General features: G+C 33.5%; 3 protein-coding genes across 10 annotated transcripts in view; 1 reads left to right on the top strand and 2 right to left on the bottom strand.

The window, feature by feature from the left end:
* LOC100646730 (serine protease snake) overlaps positions 1 to 8345 on the bottom strand; it is a 17834-nt gene extending 9489 nt beyond the window's left edge. Inside the window, exon 1 of the mRNA XM_020865417.2 lies at positions 8222 to 8345. The gene's annotated coding sequence lies outside the window, so the exon portion shown is untranslated. The remainder of the gene's footprint in view (positions 1 to 8221) is intronic.
* Positions 129 to 9894, top strand: LOC100646612 (inositol 1,4,5-triphosphate receptor associated 2). 5 transcript variants are annotated; one of them, XM_048413411.1, is made up of 13 exons: positions 129 to 408; positions 3490 to 4312; positions 5452 to 5650; positions 5751 to 6103; positions 7098 to 7297; positions 7693 to 7720; positions 7817 to 7957; positions 8241 to 8470; positions 8671 to 8782; positions 8909 to 8971; positions 9067 to 9143; positions 9270 to 9497; positions 9646 to 9894. In XM_048413411.1, the coding sequence occupies exons 2-13, from the start codon at positions 3749 to 3751 to the stop codon at positions 9770 to 9772; spliced, it is 2322 nt and encodes a 773-aa protein (XP_048269368.1). In that variant the 5' UTR covers positions 129 to 408; positions 3490 to 3748; the 3' UTR covers positions 9773 to 9894. The 5 variants fall into 5 exon arrangements, with proteins under 5 accessions (XP_048269368.1, XP_048269056.1, XP_048268699.1 ...); XM_048413099.1 differs by having other exon boundaries at positions 130 to 408; positions 9267 to 9497; XM_048412742.1 differs by having other exon boundaries at positions 130 to 408; positions 9067 to 9173.
* On the bottom strand, positions 9885 to 12937 carry LOC100651669 (TAF5-like RNA polymerase II p300/CBP-associated factor-associated factor 65 kDa subunit 5L). Of its 4 annotated transcripts, none has more exons than XM_003393284.4 (10): positions 12487 to 12937; positions 12228 to 12385; positions 11784 to 12123; positions 11438 to 11670; positions 11140 to 11322; positions 10894 to 11046; positions 10692 to 10839; positions 10393 to 10561; positions 10136 to 10319; positions 9885 to 10058 (listed from the first exon to the last, which is right to left on the bottom strand). In XM_003393284.4, the coding sequence occupies exons 1-10, from the start codon at positions 12553 to 12555 to the stop codon at positions 9926 to 9928; spliced, it is 1770 nt and encodes a 589-aa protein (XP_003393332.2). In that variant the 5' UTR covers positions 12556 to 12937; the 3' UTR covers positions 9885 to 9925. The 4 variants fall into 4 exon arrangements, with proteins under 4 accessions (XP_003393332.2, XP_048270562.1, XP_020721074.2 ...); XM_048414605.1 differs by having other exon boundaries at positions 12483 to 12573; XM_020865415.2 differs by lacking the exon at positions 12487 to 12937 and having other exon boundaries at positions 11784 to 12031; positions 12111 to 12123; positions 12228 to 12332.

Genomic DNA, 12937 nt, shown 5'->3' with positions numbered 1-12937 from the left:
GAAAACGGGAAAGAGATACGAAGGAGGAAAACGGCAGTGGAAGAGGTGAGAAAAAGAGACAAAAACCGGTATAAAGGAGGAAAAAGAGGGAAGAAGTTCGAAAGGCGAGGATAGAGCCTGTCGGAGAGAGGATGGTAGAGCGAGAAAGAGAACAGTTTTACACGCGTTCGCATTCAGTGTGGCTGCGGCGTTCGTGCCAGTCGTATTCCGTTGCTTGTTTTCAGCTTTTATTACTCTATTTCACATATATGACCCTGTTGTTGCTGATTTAAACGAGAATAAACGACACGAAGCACGCAAAACCTGACTTCCGTCACCATTTTTCTCTATGAGGGACACGGCGAACGAACGATGCGCTCAGATGTAGAAACACGTGAATCTCCAAGTCGTTTAAAATCGCAACATTAGGTAAGAGAAGCTTTATTTTATAATGATGCGTTTTATTAACCGTCGTTCTACGTATTCTGCCATTACGCCGACCTGTTTGGTAAAAATGTCCCATCCAATTAAAATTAAATTTTAAAACTAAGAGTATCCGAAGTTTATTATTCCCTATGTGCCATCTTCGTTTCGCGTTATTCGATTAGAAATAATTAGTCGTTATTTCGCAACAGCGTGTATAACGCGGCTTCACTTAAGAGATAAGAAAACAAAGTCTTCAAAGTCTGTGGACATTTCCTGTTACGAATGGTATTTTGATATTTGCTTGCAAATCTTGAATCGCATGCGCTTTTCGATAAAATCTTCGGCGTATTAATAACGTACAAAGTATAAAATTGTAGATGAATTTTTACGATATGAATTATTCGTAAGCAAACGTAATATCCGTCTTATGATTTTTAAGCGAACGGTGCATCTTGAAAAATGAGAAAGTAAACCAGCTACAAAGCTACTAAGGAACTAACTTCAATATTCACCAAACCGAGTAATCTGCTGTCTAAAATAGATACGAGCGCAAAATACTCGATGCAATAAGTAATTTCGTAATGTTGTCTCAGTTAGAATTACTAAATTTGATTTTTCCGCTTTGCTTTCGTTAATACAGCTTATTGGGGTAAATTAAGGCTGTAAGCTTGCATTCGGAAGAAATGTAGTTTAGTATACTTTTACTCTCAATATCTTGTGAACGCGATTCTCGTCGAAGGCAAATGGAAAGAATACGGAATTTCCCGCGCCCCTCGGATCAGATAAATCGGTACTGGTGAAAGTTACGCAAAATCTCGTTCAATTAAATAGCCCGGACGGAATAATATACATTTTCAAATATTCTTATGACTATTTAAAAATCGTTTGTTCTAGCTACTGTCTCCTATCCAAATTCTCGCGACGATGCACACGACGCGCGACTAATTTCCGTGCGCGTGAAATCATAGAAATATTTAATGTTATTATATATAATTGGATCTTTTCTCCATCTCAGTATCACGGTCAAGCTAGAGTGAACTTGTACCTTGTACTTAGGTAATACTACAGTGATAAATATGAAAAGTGACGTAATCTGATTAACTTAAATCAACCATAAACGATGGACGGTCTAACCAGTAATATTAAAAGAATTAGACTTTTGATAAAAAATATCGTTGACACTATGAACTGTACGTTTCAGACATTTACATTTGATATAAATTAAACGTTTTATTTTCTAGCTATTTTATTACGAATCTATAATTCCATTGGCATCGCTATGATCTTATTCGCATCCGTTTCTAACTTATTTATATCATAATATAATTACGATATAATAATCACGAATCTTTTCTATGATACTGAATGAAATAATAAAAATATTTGTCGGAATTGCCCAACCAATGTAACGAATAGGTGTTTTGATACTTATATCTGGCAGTTTACATCTACGAAATTCTAGGAAGATTGAACGCATCTTATATACAACTCATCTGTTAAAGTTTTCAACAAATATATCGATGTCAAACGGAGTGGTTTCTAAGCAAATAGTAGCTGATGGTGAATATTGTGTCGCACGCGTGCATTCACGATGGACATTTGCGATTGCAATTAAGACTTGTTGAACTATATAGATTACTGCTCGCGAGTACCTAGATATTTTAGTTGATTTGAAACACGGTAGATAAATAAATAGCTTGTAAAATTAACAAACAGTAAATTGTAATTATACGTTTAAAAATTGTTCAACAGTATATTAATATCTAATATATCTATTGAGTTTCGTCCAATCATTTTTAAGTATCGCTGCTTGCATATTAACAGGAATGGTCCTTTTATAAGCTTAGAAGAATTTTTTTATTTTATCTGTGTCTTGCAACTAATAGACAGTCCGGGGGTAAAGAAATTTCTGAAATTTGTTTTGTTATAAATCTTGTTGAAAAATCCGTAACTTGTTTGATTCTTATCGTCAGAGGTGCCAGCATCTCGTTGCATATTCACTAGTCTCTTTAAAATCACTTTTCCAATGTCATAATCATGAAGTATCAATAACGGAAATGAAATCCTCATTTACCAACATACAATTCTTTTATTCGCATCGTTGACTGTACCAATATCAACGATATGTTTATCAGTTGCGACTCCTAATTCAAAGATTAAAGAATCGGAACTTTGTCAAGTACCAAGATAATTCTGTAAGATCTGACAAACTTTGTTATTGCACATAAACTTTTGAAAACAATATTCAATACAATATTAATACAAATTACACAATACAAATTAGACAATACTAATTTTGTAATTAAGGTACTCGATCCGTCTTTGGAATTAGAACGTATCCCGTCAGAATTGAACAAATACGCAAAATACTTTTGAACAGCGATCTAAATCGGCGAGCTACATACACATGCACGTACGTATGTCTTAATGAGCTGACGCGTAGGAGTTGCGGGCACATGTGGATGTTTAACGCGCTGGTTTAACATTAGTCCATCCAGTGGCAAGGACAAGCCAATTTATTTCTTCAATGGTATGATCACCGCGCTAAATTGGATAAATCGGTGACGGTTCTAATTAACGTACAGGCCTAATGTATGCAAACTGTTTATATCGGCAGGAGGAAAAGGCAACTGTAAAACGGACCGCGCGTTCCCATCCTCGTTGATTAAAATGTTCTGGTTCATTTGACGCGCGGGTCGCTACACTCTTTACTCGTTGGCATTGATACGCCGCTCGGTATTACGCAATAATCTCCTTAGCACCGTGCTGTTAACTGTGTTACAACTTTCCGTGGGTGTTTCGCGAACTTGCCCGCGCTGGGAATTGAATATCATACCATAACCGCGTCTCTTGCGTATGCTGATTTCTCATGGTTCTACAATGCAGATAGATTATTCTAATTGTAAGATAATTCAAAAATATTCCAATGTGTGTGTTCATATCTTTCCTTATAATTTAAATAATAATAATAATAACGATATATCTGTGCTTGATCGAGGTTTAATGGCTAATACGATCTTTAGACTTAACTCATTAAGAACCCAACATTGCGGCAACGCATCTGATTCTGTAATTTCTTTTCAGTGAATTCGCATTATCGAATCCCACTAAATTCATCGTAATCGTGAAAAATAATCGCAACAATTTGCTGAGTATCTCGTTCGTGAAACGAATCTCCATAAAGATATTCGCATAAGAATCCATTAATCTAATTGCAATATACAAATATGATACTAGAGAATTGTGATTTAAATAAATAAGAAAAAAGTGAAACGTCCAAAAGGAATAGCGATATCACGGAGAAGAGCCGTTAAAACAACCCGTGGAAATTAAAAACCATCAAATGGACGAATCCACGAGTGATAATGAGAAACAGCCTCGATCACAAGAAGTGGACGCAGATCAAAAGCAACGAACCTCTAGGGCGACAAATTATATGACATCGAACGACACTGACCTATCGAAAATTCCAAAACGAAAATTGTCTGTATTTTATCGATCGTTCGACGTGATCGCGCAGGTCGATCAAGAGAAGGAGAAACAGACGCTGGATTTTCGAAGAACGTCAAGCAGCCCGTCCGTACAAATCGAAAGAACTCGAGAGGACGCTGATTCGAAGAATGGTCAGATCGATCAACCAGCGAGTTTGCAGGAAAGACACTTCGTCGATGATTATCGTTCGTTGAACGAGAACGGGAAGTTTTTGAGCTGCTCCTCGCCGAGTCGGCTCAGCGAAAAGCCCTCGTCGAATAACGAGCAAGTTTCGAAAGCTGGATCATTATCTCCGATAGGGTTCAAGCTGCCTCAAGTTCTAGAGGACACGATCGTCGATAATTACGCCACAATTACCGAGACGTCAATCGGGAAACACTATAAGTTGAATAACAATGGGAATTACGAGTACAAAGTAAGCCGTAACAAAAACTCGTAACAAAAACGATCCTTGGCTATGTTTATCTTTCTTTATAAAAGCAAAAGAATATCTCAACGTCTTCGATCTATTAACTAGGGCAGACGAGACTAGCTCGTCATTGAGATCGTAATCTTTTAGTCTTAATAATATCTTTATCTAGGGAGCCGTACTTCTTTATATATGTTTGATTTTATGTTTAAGATAAAACATATAAAACGCTTCGCATTCGTATTTGCAAGAATTGAAATCGATGTGACTGAAATCGACCCTGCTGCGGACCTCGAATTTACTAGACAAAAGAAATTTTTAACGTTTTTGAAGAAAACATTTAACGTAGAACAACGTTAGATATATGTCCAGTTAAAAGACAATCCATTTAACGAGTTAATTTTTCTTCGATATGTTACAATGGATAAATAGAATATAGAAGAAAGCGTTATTATATAAAAGATTGGAAAACTTAATAAGGACCGTGATTGTTATGAGTCTCCCGATTTAACTCTTAATGGTTCCTGTTGGTATTTTCCCTTGGAGGATATTTCAGTCGGACTGTTTTCATGGCAAACTGATTCTCTGATACGATTTACGAGTCGAATTAATTTCGTAGAACTTCGCTGAATCTACTGCATCGAAAATATTTTTCTTAGGATTATTCCGGTCGCAATAAAGAACGAACTCATTCGGAAATGAATCGTCTTTTAAATACTTCTGCGCGGTGGTTTCCTGATATATCTCTTTTATTTGATCATACGTATTTGTTTGTTGATTTTATACAATTGAAAATGCTCGAACGTTAAATCTTCTAAAACTCTTACATATTATCATATTATAGTAATGGAATAAAGACTCCTTACGAATGATCTATAGTTAAGGGTTATAACGCAACGTGTACAGAATTCCAAAATTGTATCGCTTTCACATATCATCTAGAAACCGAGAAAAAGAAGGAAAAGGAACAAAACCTTGGCCCAATTTCCAGCATCATCGTGTATTCCACAGAACTATGTTATATATATTACATGATTTATCAGACAGCTAAACCGAGTCTAGTCTAAAGTTAGAACCCACCAGTGGACCGTTAAGAGTTAAAAATAATCTTCTTACTCTTAATGAGTGTTGTCTTTCGATCACAGGTCGCCGACGAAAATGCCGTGATCAATTCGCGCCAAACCAATTCGTCACCCAACCTAACCAATACTATTCGATCATTCGCCAAAGAAAAAGTTGGAAACGCTGAAACGAACAGCTCTGCTGCCAATGGAACGGCCGAGCCGCAACATGGAAATTCACCGCAAACGCGTTCAGCATGTTCGCGAGCCATCACGTGCACCGGTAAATCGCAGAAAGTCTATACACAGCTCGATCAAGTTAAAAAACCTAAAAATACAATAAGATGTATATTGTTGGAGATCTATTTCTCTCTGATTCGCAGATCTGGTTAAGATCAAAGATTCGGAGTATCCCCGCTCGTTTGTGAACGCGTCGGGTGCCCGTCGTCTTGGGAAATATACATCAGTCGATGCCGAAATGTCGAGTCACGAGGATAGCTCGATGGGTTCCGATAGCGAGGACGATTCGATCGAACGGACCGTGCACGCCACGATATGTACGCGAAACGAGACGAAGAATGAGAGGTCACGATCGAAAAGTAACAGCCCGTTGTCACAAACCTTATCGTCTATCTCGATTGGTGAACCGTCTAGGAAATTCAACTTAAGAGAAATCCATGATCAAAAAGTGGCGGAGGATGTTGAGGAACTTTGTCCGGAACAAGTGGAGAGACAAGTTGGTAATCCTTTTAAAATATCACTTGTTCTTTTTATTCCTATAGAAAGTATACTTGTTTTCCGCAAAAATATCGAAACGTATATTACTGGTGACAAGCATTAAGACACCTGCTGATGAATTGAACGCTATCATCATTTTTATTTTCTGGTTACTTTATCATAGATCATTCCCATCTTGTTATACATTTGTATAATTTATTTATTTTATGCTATAATTGTAATATAGTAATTAATTGATTTTATGGCGTAAAATACTAAATGAAATAAAGTTAAGTTTTCAATAAATATAACGAATAGGTGTCCTAATGCATACGGTGGTTACACGAAATATGTATAATCATAAAATATGTATTTAGATCCTGTTATGTAATTATAAAGATTCGATATTATGAAAATAAGATGCAAAAACTGCTAAAAAGTCATTTTGTAGGAAAACGAAGCTATTTACTTCACATGCAAATACTTACAATGTATATACCTGCAATGTAGGTAGATTGAATATTATTCTTAATTATCTCTCGAAACGTATTAAAAATGCTCGTAGTTATTTCTTCGAAATGAATGATTTACCGCTAGACGGTTCCGATCTTAGAATATAATCTAATCTGCGAGAAAAAAAGGAAGAAAAATTGATAAACTGCGCTGGCATTTGCGATGGAGACCTTCGGCATTGCCAGACGTTTGAAATATTGTGTATGTATGTACCTTGAGTCGTAGCTGTACCACATGGTCGCATTACATCTGGCGATCTATTCCGTTCGATAGGAAAAATAATATTTGTTCTAGAAGCAAAACGCGAAGCACATATAACAGTTCGGGAAATTCGAAATAAAGCGTATGGACGCTTTTACTGAAATTCCCTTTCGATTTCGCGCATTGGGATATTTATAGAGAAACCGAAAAACGCTGAAAACTCGGTATCTGTTTAAGAAACGAAATGATATTCTTCGCGAATATATGTGTGTGTATCGTTTGATATCGTTTGCCACTAGAAACTTTTTGCCGTAAGGAGATCTCTGTCGGAAGGCGACTGCGAACGATACCATCGTACGAAACGTCGTTGCAGATGCGTCAAAGAAGAGGAATCGCTCGATGAAGAACAAGAGAAATTTCCAGCTTTTCCTAGCTTCAATGACACTAGGTTACAAATCATGGGATTATCGTGCTCCAATGATATAGACAGTGTATACAGGTACACATGAGTCAAAGTACTATCTTTTTAATTTATTCCAATGTATATTCTCTATCCGAAAACTACAGGGGAAACATACGTACGTCACATTTCACCTTTTTCACGTGGATGGAATTTTAAAATCCACTATCTCGTCAACCATTTACATGCTACTAAAATAGTTTCTTCATTGAATATGAAATTATCAAATATTGAATATTCTATTTACTTAAATATGGGACTCGTCTTGAAAAAAAGATTAAATCATTAGAAATCCTTTCATCAATGATTTGCTGACTCGATTGCATTCGGTCGAAGATAAGCGCGAATGCCCAACTGTTTTCGTTAAACGATAGCGTATATGCATTTTCAGATCTGAATTAATTCTATCTCTTTTTCCTCTTTGTTTGTTACAGGGAAAATATACCAGAGAACGAGCTCGAGGTTAATAAGTTATCAGATATACGTAACATTACGAAATTAACGAGTGTACATTTAGTTTTATTCTGTGTAAATATCGACCCGTTTTCTTAATTTCAGCGCAAATATATTGCATTTTCGATAGGACTTAGTACGGATAGGATCACTCTGCATAAGAGGATAGCATTGTCGCTTCGTCAACGAGATCAATCGGAACGAAACTTTATGAATGAAATTCAAAAGATGCAAGAAGATATAAACGTAAATATAATTTATTACCTTCTTCCATCTTTAACTCATCGCTGTTGTTCATGAATCGATCTCTTGTCAATTTCTCCAAATATCAATTATACCAATTATAAAAATATATAAATATATATTTTTGAAAAAACTAATTTGTCATTGCAATAAATTAATACAGCCAATTCATAAAAACTCAGAAAGCGTTAATATCGAAACCGTTTTACAATTTTTGAAAGAATTTTATATATTTAGAGACTATTAATCATTATTATTATTATTTACCTGTTATTTTCCGTTAAAGGGTCTGTGTCCACTTTGCACGGATCAAGAGTCGATAGACAAAATAGAAAACGTCCGTCACCAGTTAGACATGATAGCACGCTCGGCCCATAGAGTTTCTTGCGCCGCTGAAACACTCGGAGCAGTGTACCAGGAGCATAGAATCTCTCGAGCAATCTTCATAGGTGACAAGTATTTGCAGTTATTGCGAACCAGATGCGAAAATCTGGCAGCAGATATCGCAGAAGTCAAGTAAGCATATTTCTCAAAACTTCCTTTTGCTTATTTATCTCATTGTGTTTCTCGCAATATTCATAAATTAAATTGGTATTCTTCTCATTCTGAAAAATAAAATATAATGATAATTAGTTGTTAGAAATTATCTGCCATAAAAAATAATTTTCTTTCTTTTCAAGGCGATTTAATAATATTTAAAAATTATAATTTTTCAGACAAATATTGTTGAAGAACAATATCATGATAGAAGAAACTACTGGAGAGGTGGGAGATGATTTACCTAAACTTAGATACAGAAATGGATTACCCTGCAATAATCGAACAATGGTTTGAAAATTAGTAATGTATTAGACAAGATACAATATATTGCGTTGTATATGCGCGAAATTGTAGATTTATCAACAGAATATGTTCGCTATTAATTAATTCTTTTTTAACTAATTTGATTTACAGATGACTAGGAGAAGAGCGAGTATCGCTACAATTTCGCGACCCTTGAATGCACAGGATATAAAGGCAATACTTTTCGTCATATTATTATATCTTTTGTATAAAAATTACAAGAAAAAGCTACAGTTAAATAGAGAAATTTTTTCTTTTTTTAAATTCAGGAAACTCCTAGGCAACGTAACTCTATTTCCGGAAGAGTTAACTTAAGACGGCCATCGTTATGCTTCGAAACGCAGAGGTGGGAAAACGAAAAATTAAACCGAACGGAGTTTGTACTATTTTCTTATTCCGCTGTCTAACAATAATATAACATATTTAAAACGATAAGAAAAATAAATGAAATGATATTTCCATATTTTAGCAGCACAAATAGTGTCGTGGAATTACGTGACATTTTTGAACACACTGAGCCGCGGAGAAATTCCATTGAAGAAAATAACAATCTCTTAAGAAACGACCAAAGTAATAACATTAGTAGTATGAATTGTAACATAGCCAGTAATACAAGGGATAAAGATCGATCAATTATTAAACAAAATTCTTTCTTGGAATCAAGTGTAACTAAAACTGTTGAGAAGCAGATAAAATCATGGTAATTACTCATTTAATAAAAAATGGAATATAATTAAATAAAATACAGAAACCTATTAGTTAATATTAAATATCTAAAATTATAATGAAATATAAGAAAGCGAACCTTTCAAAAAATACTTAACGTTTGCTAAACGTTTTGCTTTCAGTATACGAACAACTGAGCCGTTACGAATAACTAGAAATATCGAAACATGGCGGTCGATATTATGGTTTACATTTATCTTCTTTCTCGGATTTTATGCCAAACAAATTACTTCAACATTTGTTACATAATATATTAAATGGTTTTAATAGTAAGATTTAGCGTTTTTGTGTTATGGTGTTGCAGTATTAAATATATATTTCCCCGTGTAATAACACTTACAAGGAATAATAAAAGACGGGATTTACAAATATATCGTATTTAATATTCTTTTTTTCCGTATATTACAAATTGTCCACTGTTCCAATGCACACGAGCGAATTATTTTTATTGTAATAACGTAAAGAAAGGATGCTCGAGCAATAAGTTGAGAATATTTGTGGTGATTCTGTTTCAGGTACTAGACTTGATGAATTGCTGTAAAACAGTACAATTAAAATATAGTTTCGATATTAAAAATAAATATCTTTTCAATTTGTAGTATTAAAAATTACCTATTAACAATTTTAACATAATCATGTGTAGGCCATAAACGAATAGTGCCATCCAAACTTCCACTAGCAATGTATTGACCATCATAACTCCAGTCTAAATTCATAATCGTGTCTTCGTGGCCTTTAAGTTCAGTTAACAATGCGTTAGTTGATAAATCCCAAATAGAAATAGATTTGTCATCGCCTAGAGTAGAGTCTCAATTAATAAATTACGAAATACATATTATTTTACGAAATATTATTATAAACTGTCTTACCTGCAGCTGCCAAATATTTCCCATCTGGACTAAAAGCTAAACTATAAATCGTTGACTGCGCGCCTATATATACCCTTAATAGATTTCCGTCGTCCTTATCCCATAATCTCACAGTCTTATCAGCAGACCCAGTCGCTAAATATCGAGCGTTTGGGTGAAATTTGACACACTACAAAATAATATAATATATAACAAAATTAATGCAAATTTTAAATTTATTTTTTACATATTTTTTTAAGTATATGAATCTCTGAATATATAAAAGGAAATATTTTTTTTTATATTTTTGAAATACATACATTTATATCTAAAAAGTGACCGGCAAATATACGTAATGGAAATATCCTATCTAAAGACCATAATTTGGCAGTTCTGTCATGAGAACCAGTTGCTACATATAGATTAAATACACTAAGATCCATACACCATATAGGATAATTATGACCACTGTAACAAATTACATTTTAGTTATAGTGTATCATAATCAATTTAAATACGTACCTATAAATTGCGGCACATGTGTAATCATTAAGTCTCCATGCCCTCATATCTTTATCACTAGATACAGAAAGTAATATATCCGATTCTGGAATAAACCTTAAATCATGTACAATATCTGTATGTCCTCTAAGTATCACTGCCCCTCCTTCGGTCCTTAAGATGAAATACAAAATTGTATAATGTTATATTGTTCTATGTACTTAGTGTACTGAAATTTAAAAAGATTTTGAAATTATAGAAACTTACATTCTATCTGATGTATCATAAAATTTATGTAAAAATGGAATATCAGAGGCAAATGTGAAGGAAGGTTCTTCATACTTTGGCTTAATTAATACTGTTTCATTTATACCCCACAGCCTAATCTCTGTAGTACTAAATCCTACTGCTAATTTGTCCATATTGGGTGGAATGACACCACTACTTGCACTATAAAAATAAATAAATAAATTTTATATGACTTCTGCAATTTTCTAATTATTACTACATTGACCTTCAACAAAATTAATTTCTTAGATAAATAAATTCCTATATATGTAATTACTTTTCAACAGCATTATTTACTGCAAATATTCGTAGAGGTTGATGAGCATTATTTCGAATTAATCTTATAGCCTCTTGTAATTCTCTCATTTCACGGTCAGCTCCAGTACCTGATGGTTGTTCTACATATCCATTAATCCCCACCTCAGAGCGTATACTTGCATCTTCACATCCTTCTGTGTCTGTTTCAGGCACATCCATTTTCTTAATTATTGTTACATGAGTGTTTATTATCTAAAAATAAAATAATTATTAAATTATTATATTTTATATTATATATATAATAAAAAATAAAATAAATAAATAATTATTTTGTAATCAATATATAACATTTTTTATAATATTACCTGCATTAATATTATATGACCATGTTTTGAAAGAAATTGTTGAAGACATAAGTGAGCAACATCTGACATATCCACTTTATATTTTCTAGTTCTAAATGAATTAACTAAAGGTCTTAATTCAATATCTTGTACTGAAAATACACTGGATAGTTCTTCTAAAAAATCTTTCTCTGTTTCACTGTTAAATTCATTTTGATGTGATTTTAGAAATTGAATTGCTGCTTGCCTGTTACCAGTATGTAGCATCTCTAAATACAAGTGACAAAATACAGGGTATAGAAGCCCTTTTAATTCCATTTTTAATTTATCATCGAGTACAATATTTACCCACATCTTCAACCTAAAGAAAAAAATATATTTTAAAAATGAAATCTCTCAGTAAAGATTATATATAATTAATTTAATATACTGAAACAGATATAACAAAAATTTAAAGAGATATACCGTTGATACGCTTGATCTGCAGCATTAACATCAATGCTAATGGCACTAAAAATAATTGAATTATCTTGGGAAGTGGCAGAAGCAGCAGTTGCATTCAGAGTCATTTCATCACTTGTTCGGCAATGTATTTGATTGCCTTTACAAAAAATGTCGCTAGTCTATAATAGATATTTGAAAATAACAAGAGGTTATGTCAATTTAATAGTTGTAATTCAACTTCAAATAACATTTTTTTAGTAAAAATAAGAACGTAACCTGCCTGATAATGACGTCGTTTTAAATATGATTCAATTGTAGCATTAATTAATTCACTCTTCAAACGTTTCATCTTTTTGAGATTATATGTTGGTTATGTTCAAATGAAAATATCTAACCATAAGAAAGACGTCAAATAATAAAAATCATTGAAAGTACGTAATTTTAACAATTACTTAAAAAATCAATTGAATGCAAATAATATTCATATTTTGTTAACAATTAACAGAACAGACATCGAGTTTAAATAACTGCTATTATTATGTATGTTTCCATTAATGAAGTGAATTGAAACTTGAATAAACATTCAATTAGGAATGTTCGGCATATTGTTTTCATTACTAATTCCTTTTAAACTTTCATACTTTATTCAACCTTATTTATAACATATAGATTTATAAACAAATAGTTGCCGCTCGTCAGTCATTCTGAAAGACAAAAACATATCTTTCCCC

Source organism: Bombus terrestris, chromosome 1, assembly GCF_910591885.1.
Source record: "Bombus terrestris chromosome 1, iyBomTerr1.2, whole genome shotgun sequence".
Lineage (NCBI taxonomy): Eukaryota > Metazoa > Arthropoda > Insecta > Hymenoptera > Apidae > Bombus > Bombus terrestris.
This window is presented reverse-complemented; position numbering and strand designations above follow the sequence as displayed.

Excerpts from the sequence above, each read along its gene's own strand:
- LOC100651669 (XM_003393284.4), bottom strand. The coding sequence starts at position 12,555 with ATGAAACGTTTGAAGAGTGAATTAATTAATGCTACAATTGAATCATAT. Across the intron at positions 12,386-12,486 it reads TAAAACGACGTCATTATCAG|ACTAGCGACATTTTTTGTAA; the intron begins GCAGGTTACGTT and ends TATCTATTATAG. Across the intron at positions 10,059-10,135 it reads TATGTTAAAATTGTTAATAG|CAATTCATCAAGTCTAGTAC; the intron begins GTAATTTTTAAT and ends ACTGTTTTACAG.
- LOC100646612 (XM_020865405.2), top strand. The coding sequence starts at position 3,749 with ATGGACGAATCCACGAGTGATAATGAGAAACAGCCTCGATCACAAGAA. Across the intron at positions 4,313-5,451 it reads ATGGGAATTACGAGTACAAA|GTCGCCGACGAAAATGCCGT; the intron begins GTAAGCCGTAAC and ends TTTCGATCACAG. Across the intron at positions 8,471-8,670 it reads GCAGATATCGCAGAAGTCAA|ACAAATATTGTTGAAGAACA; the intron begins GTAAGCATATTT and ends ATAATTTTTCAG.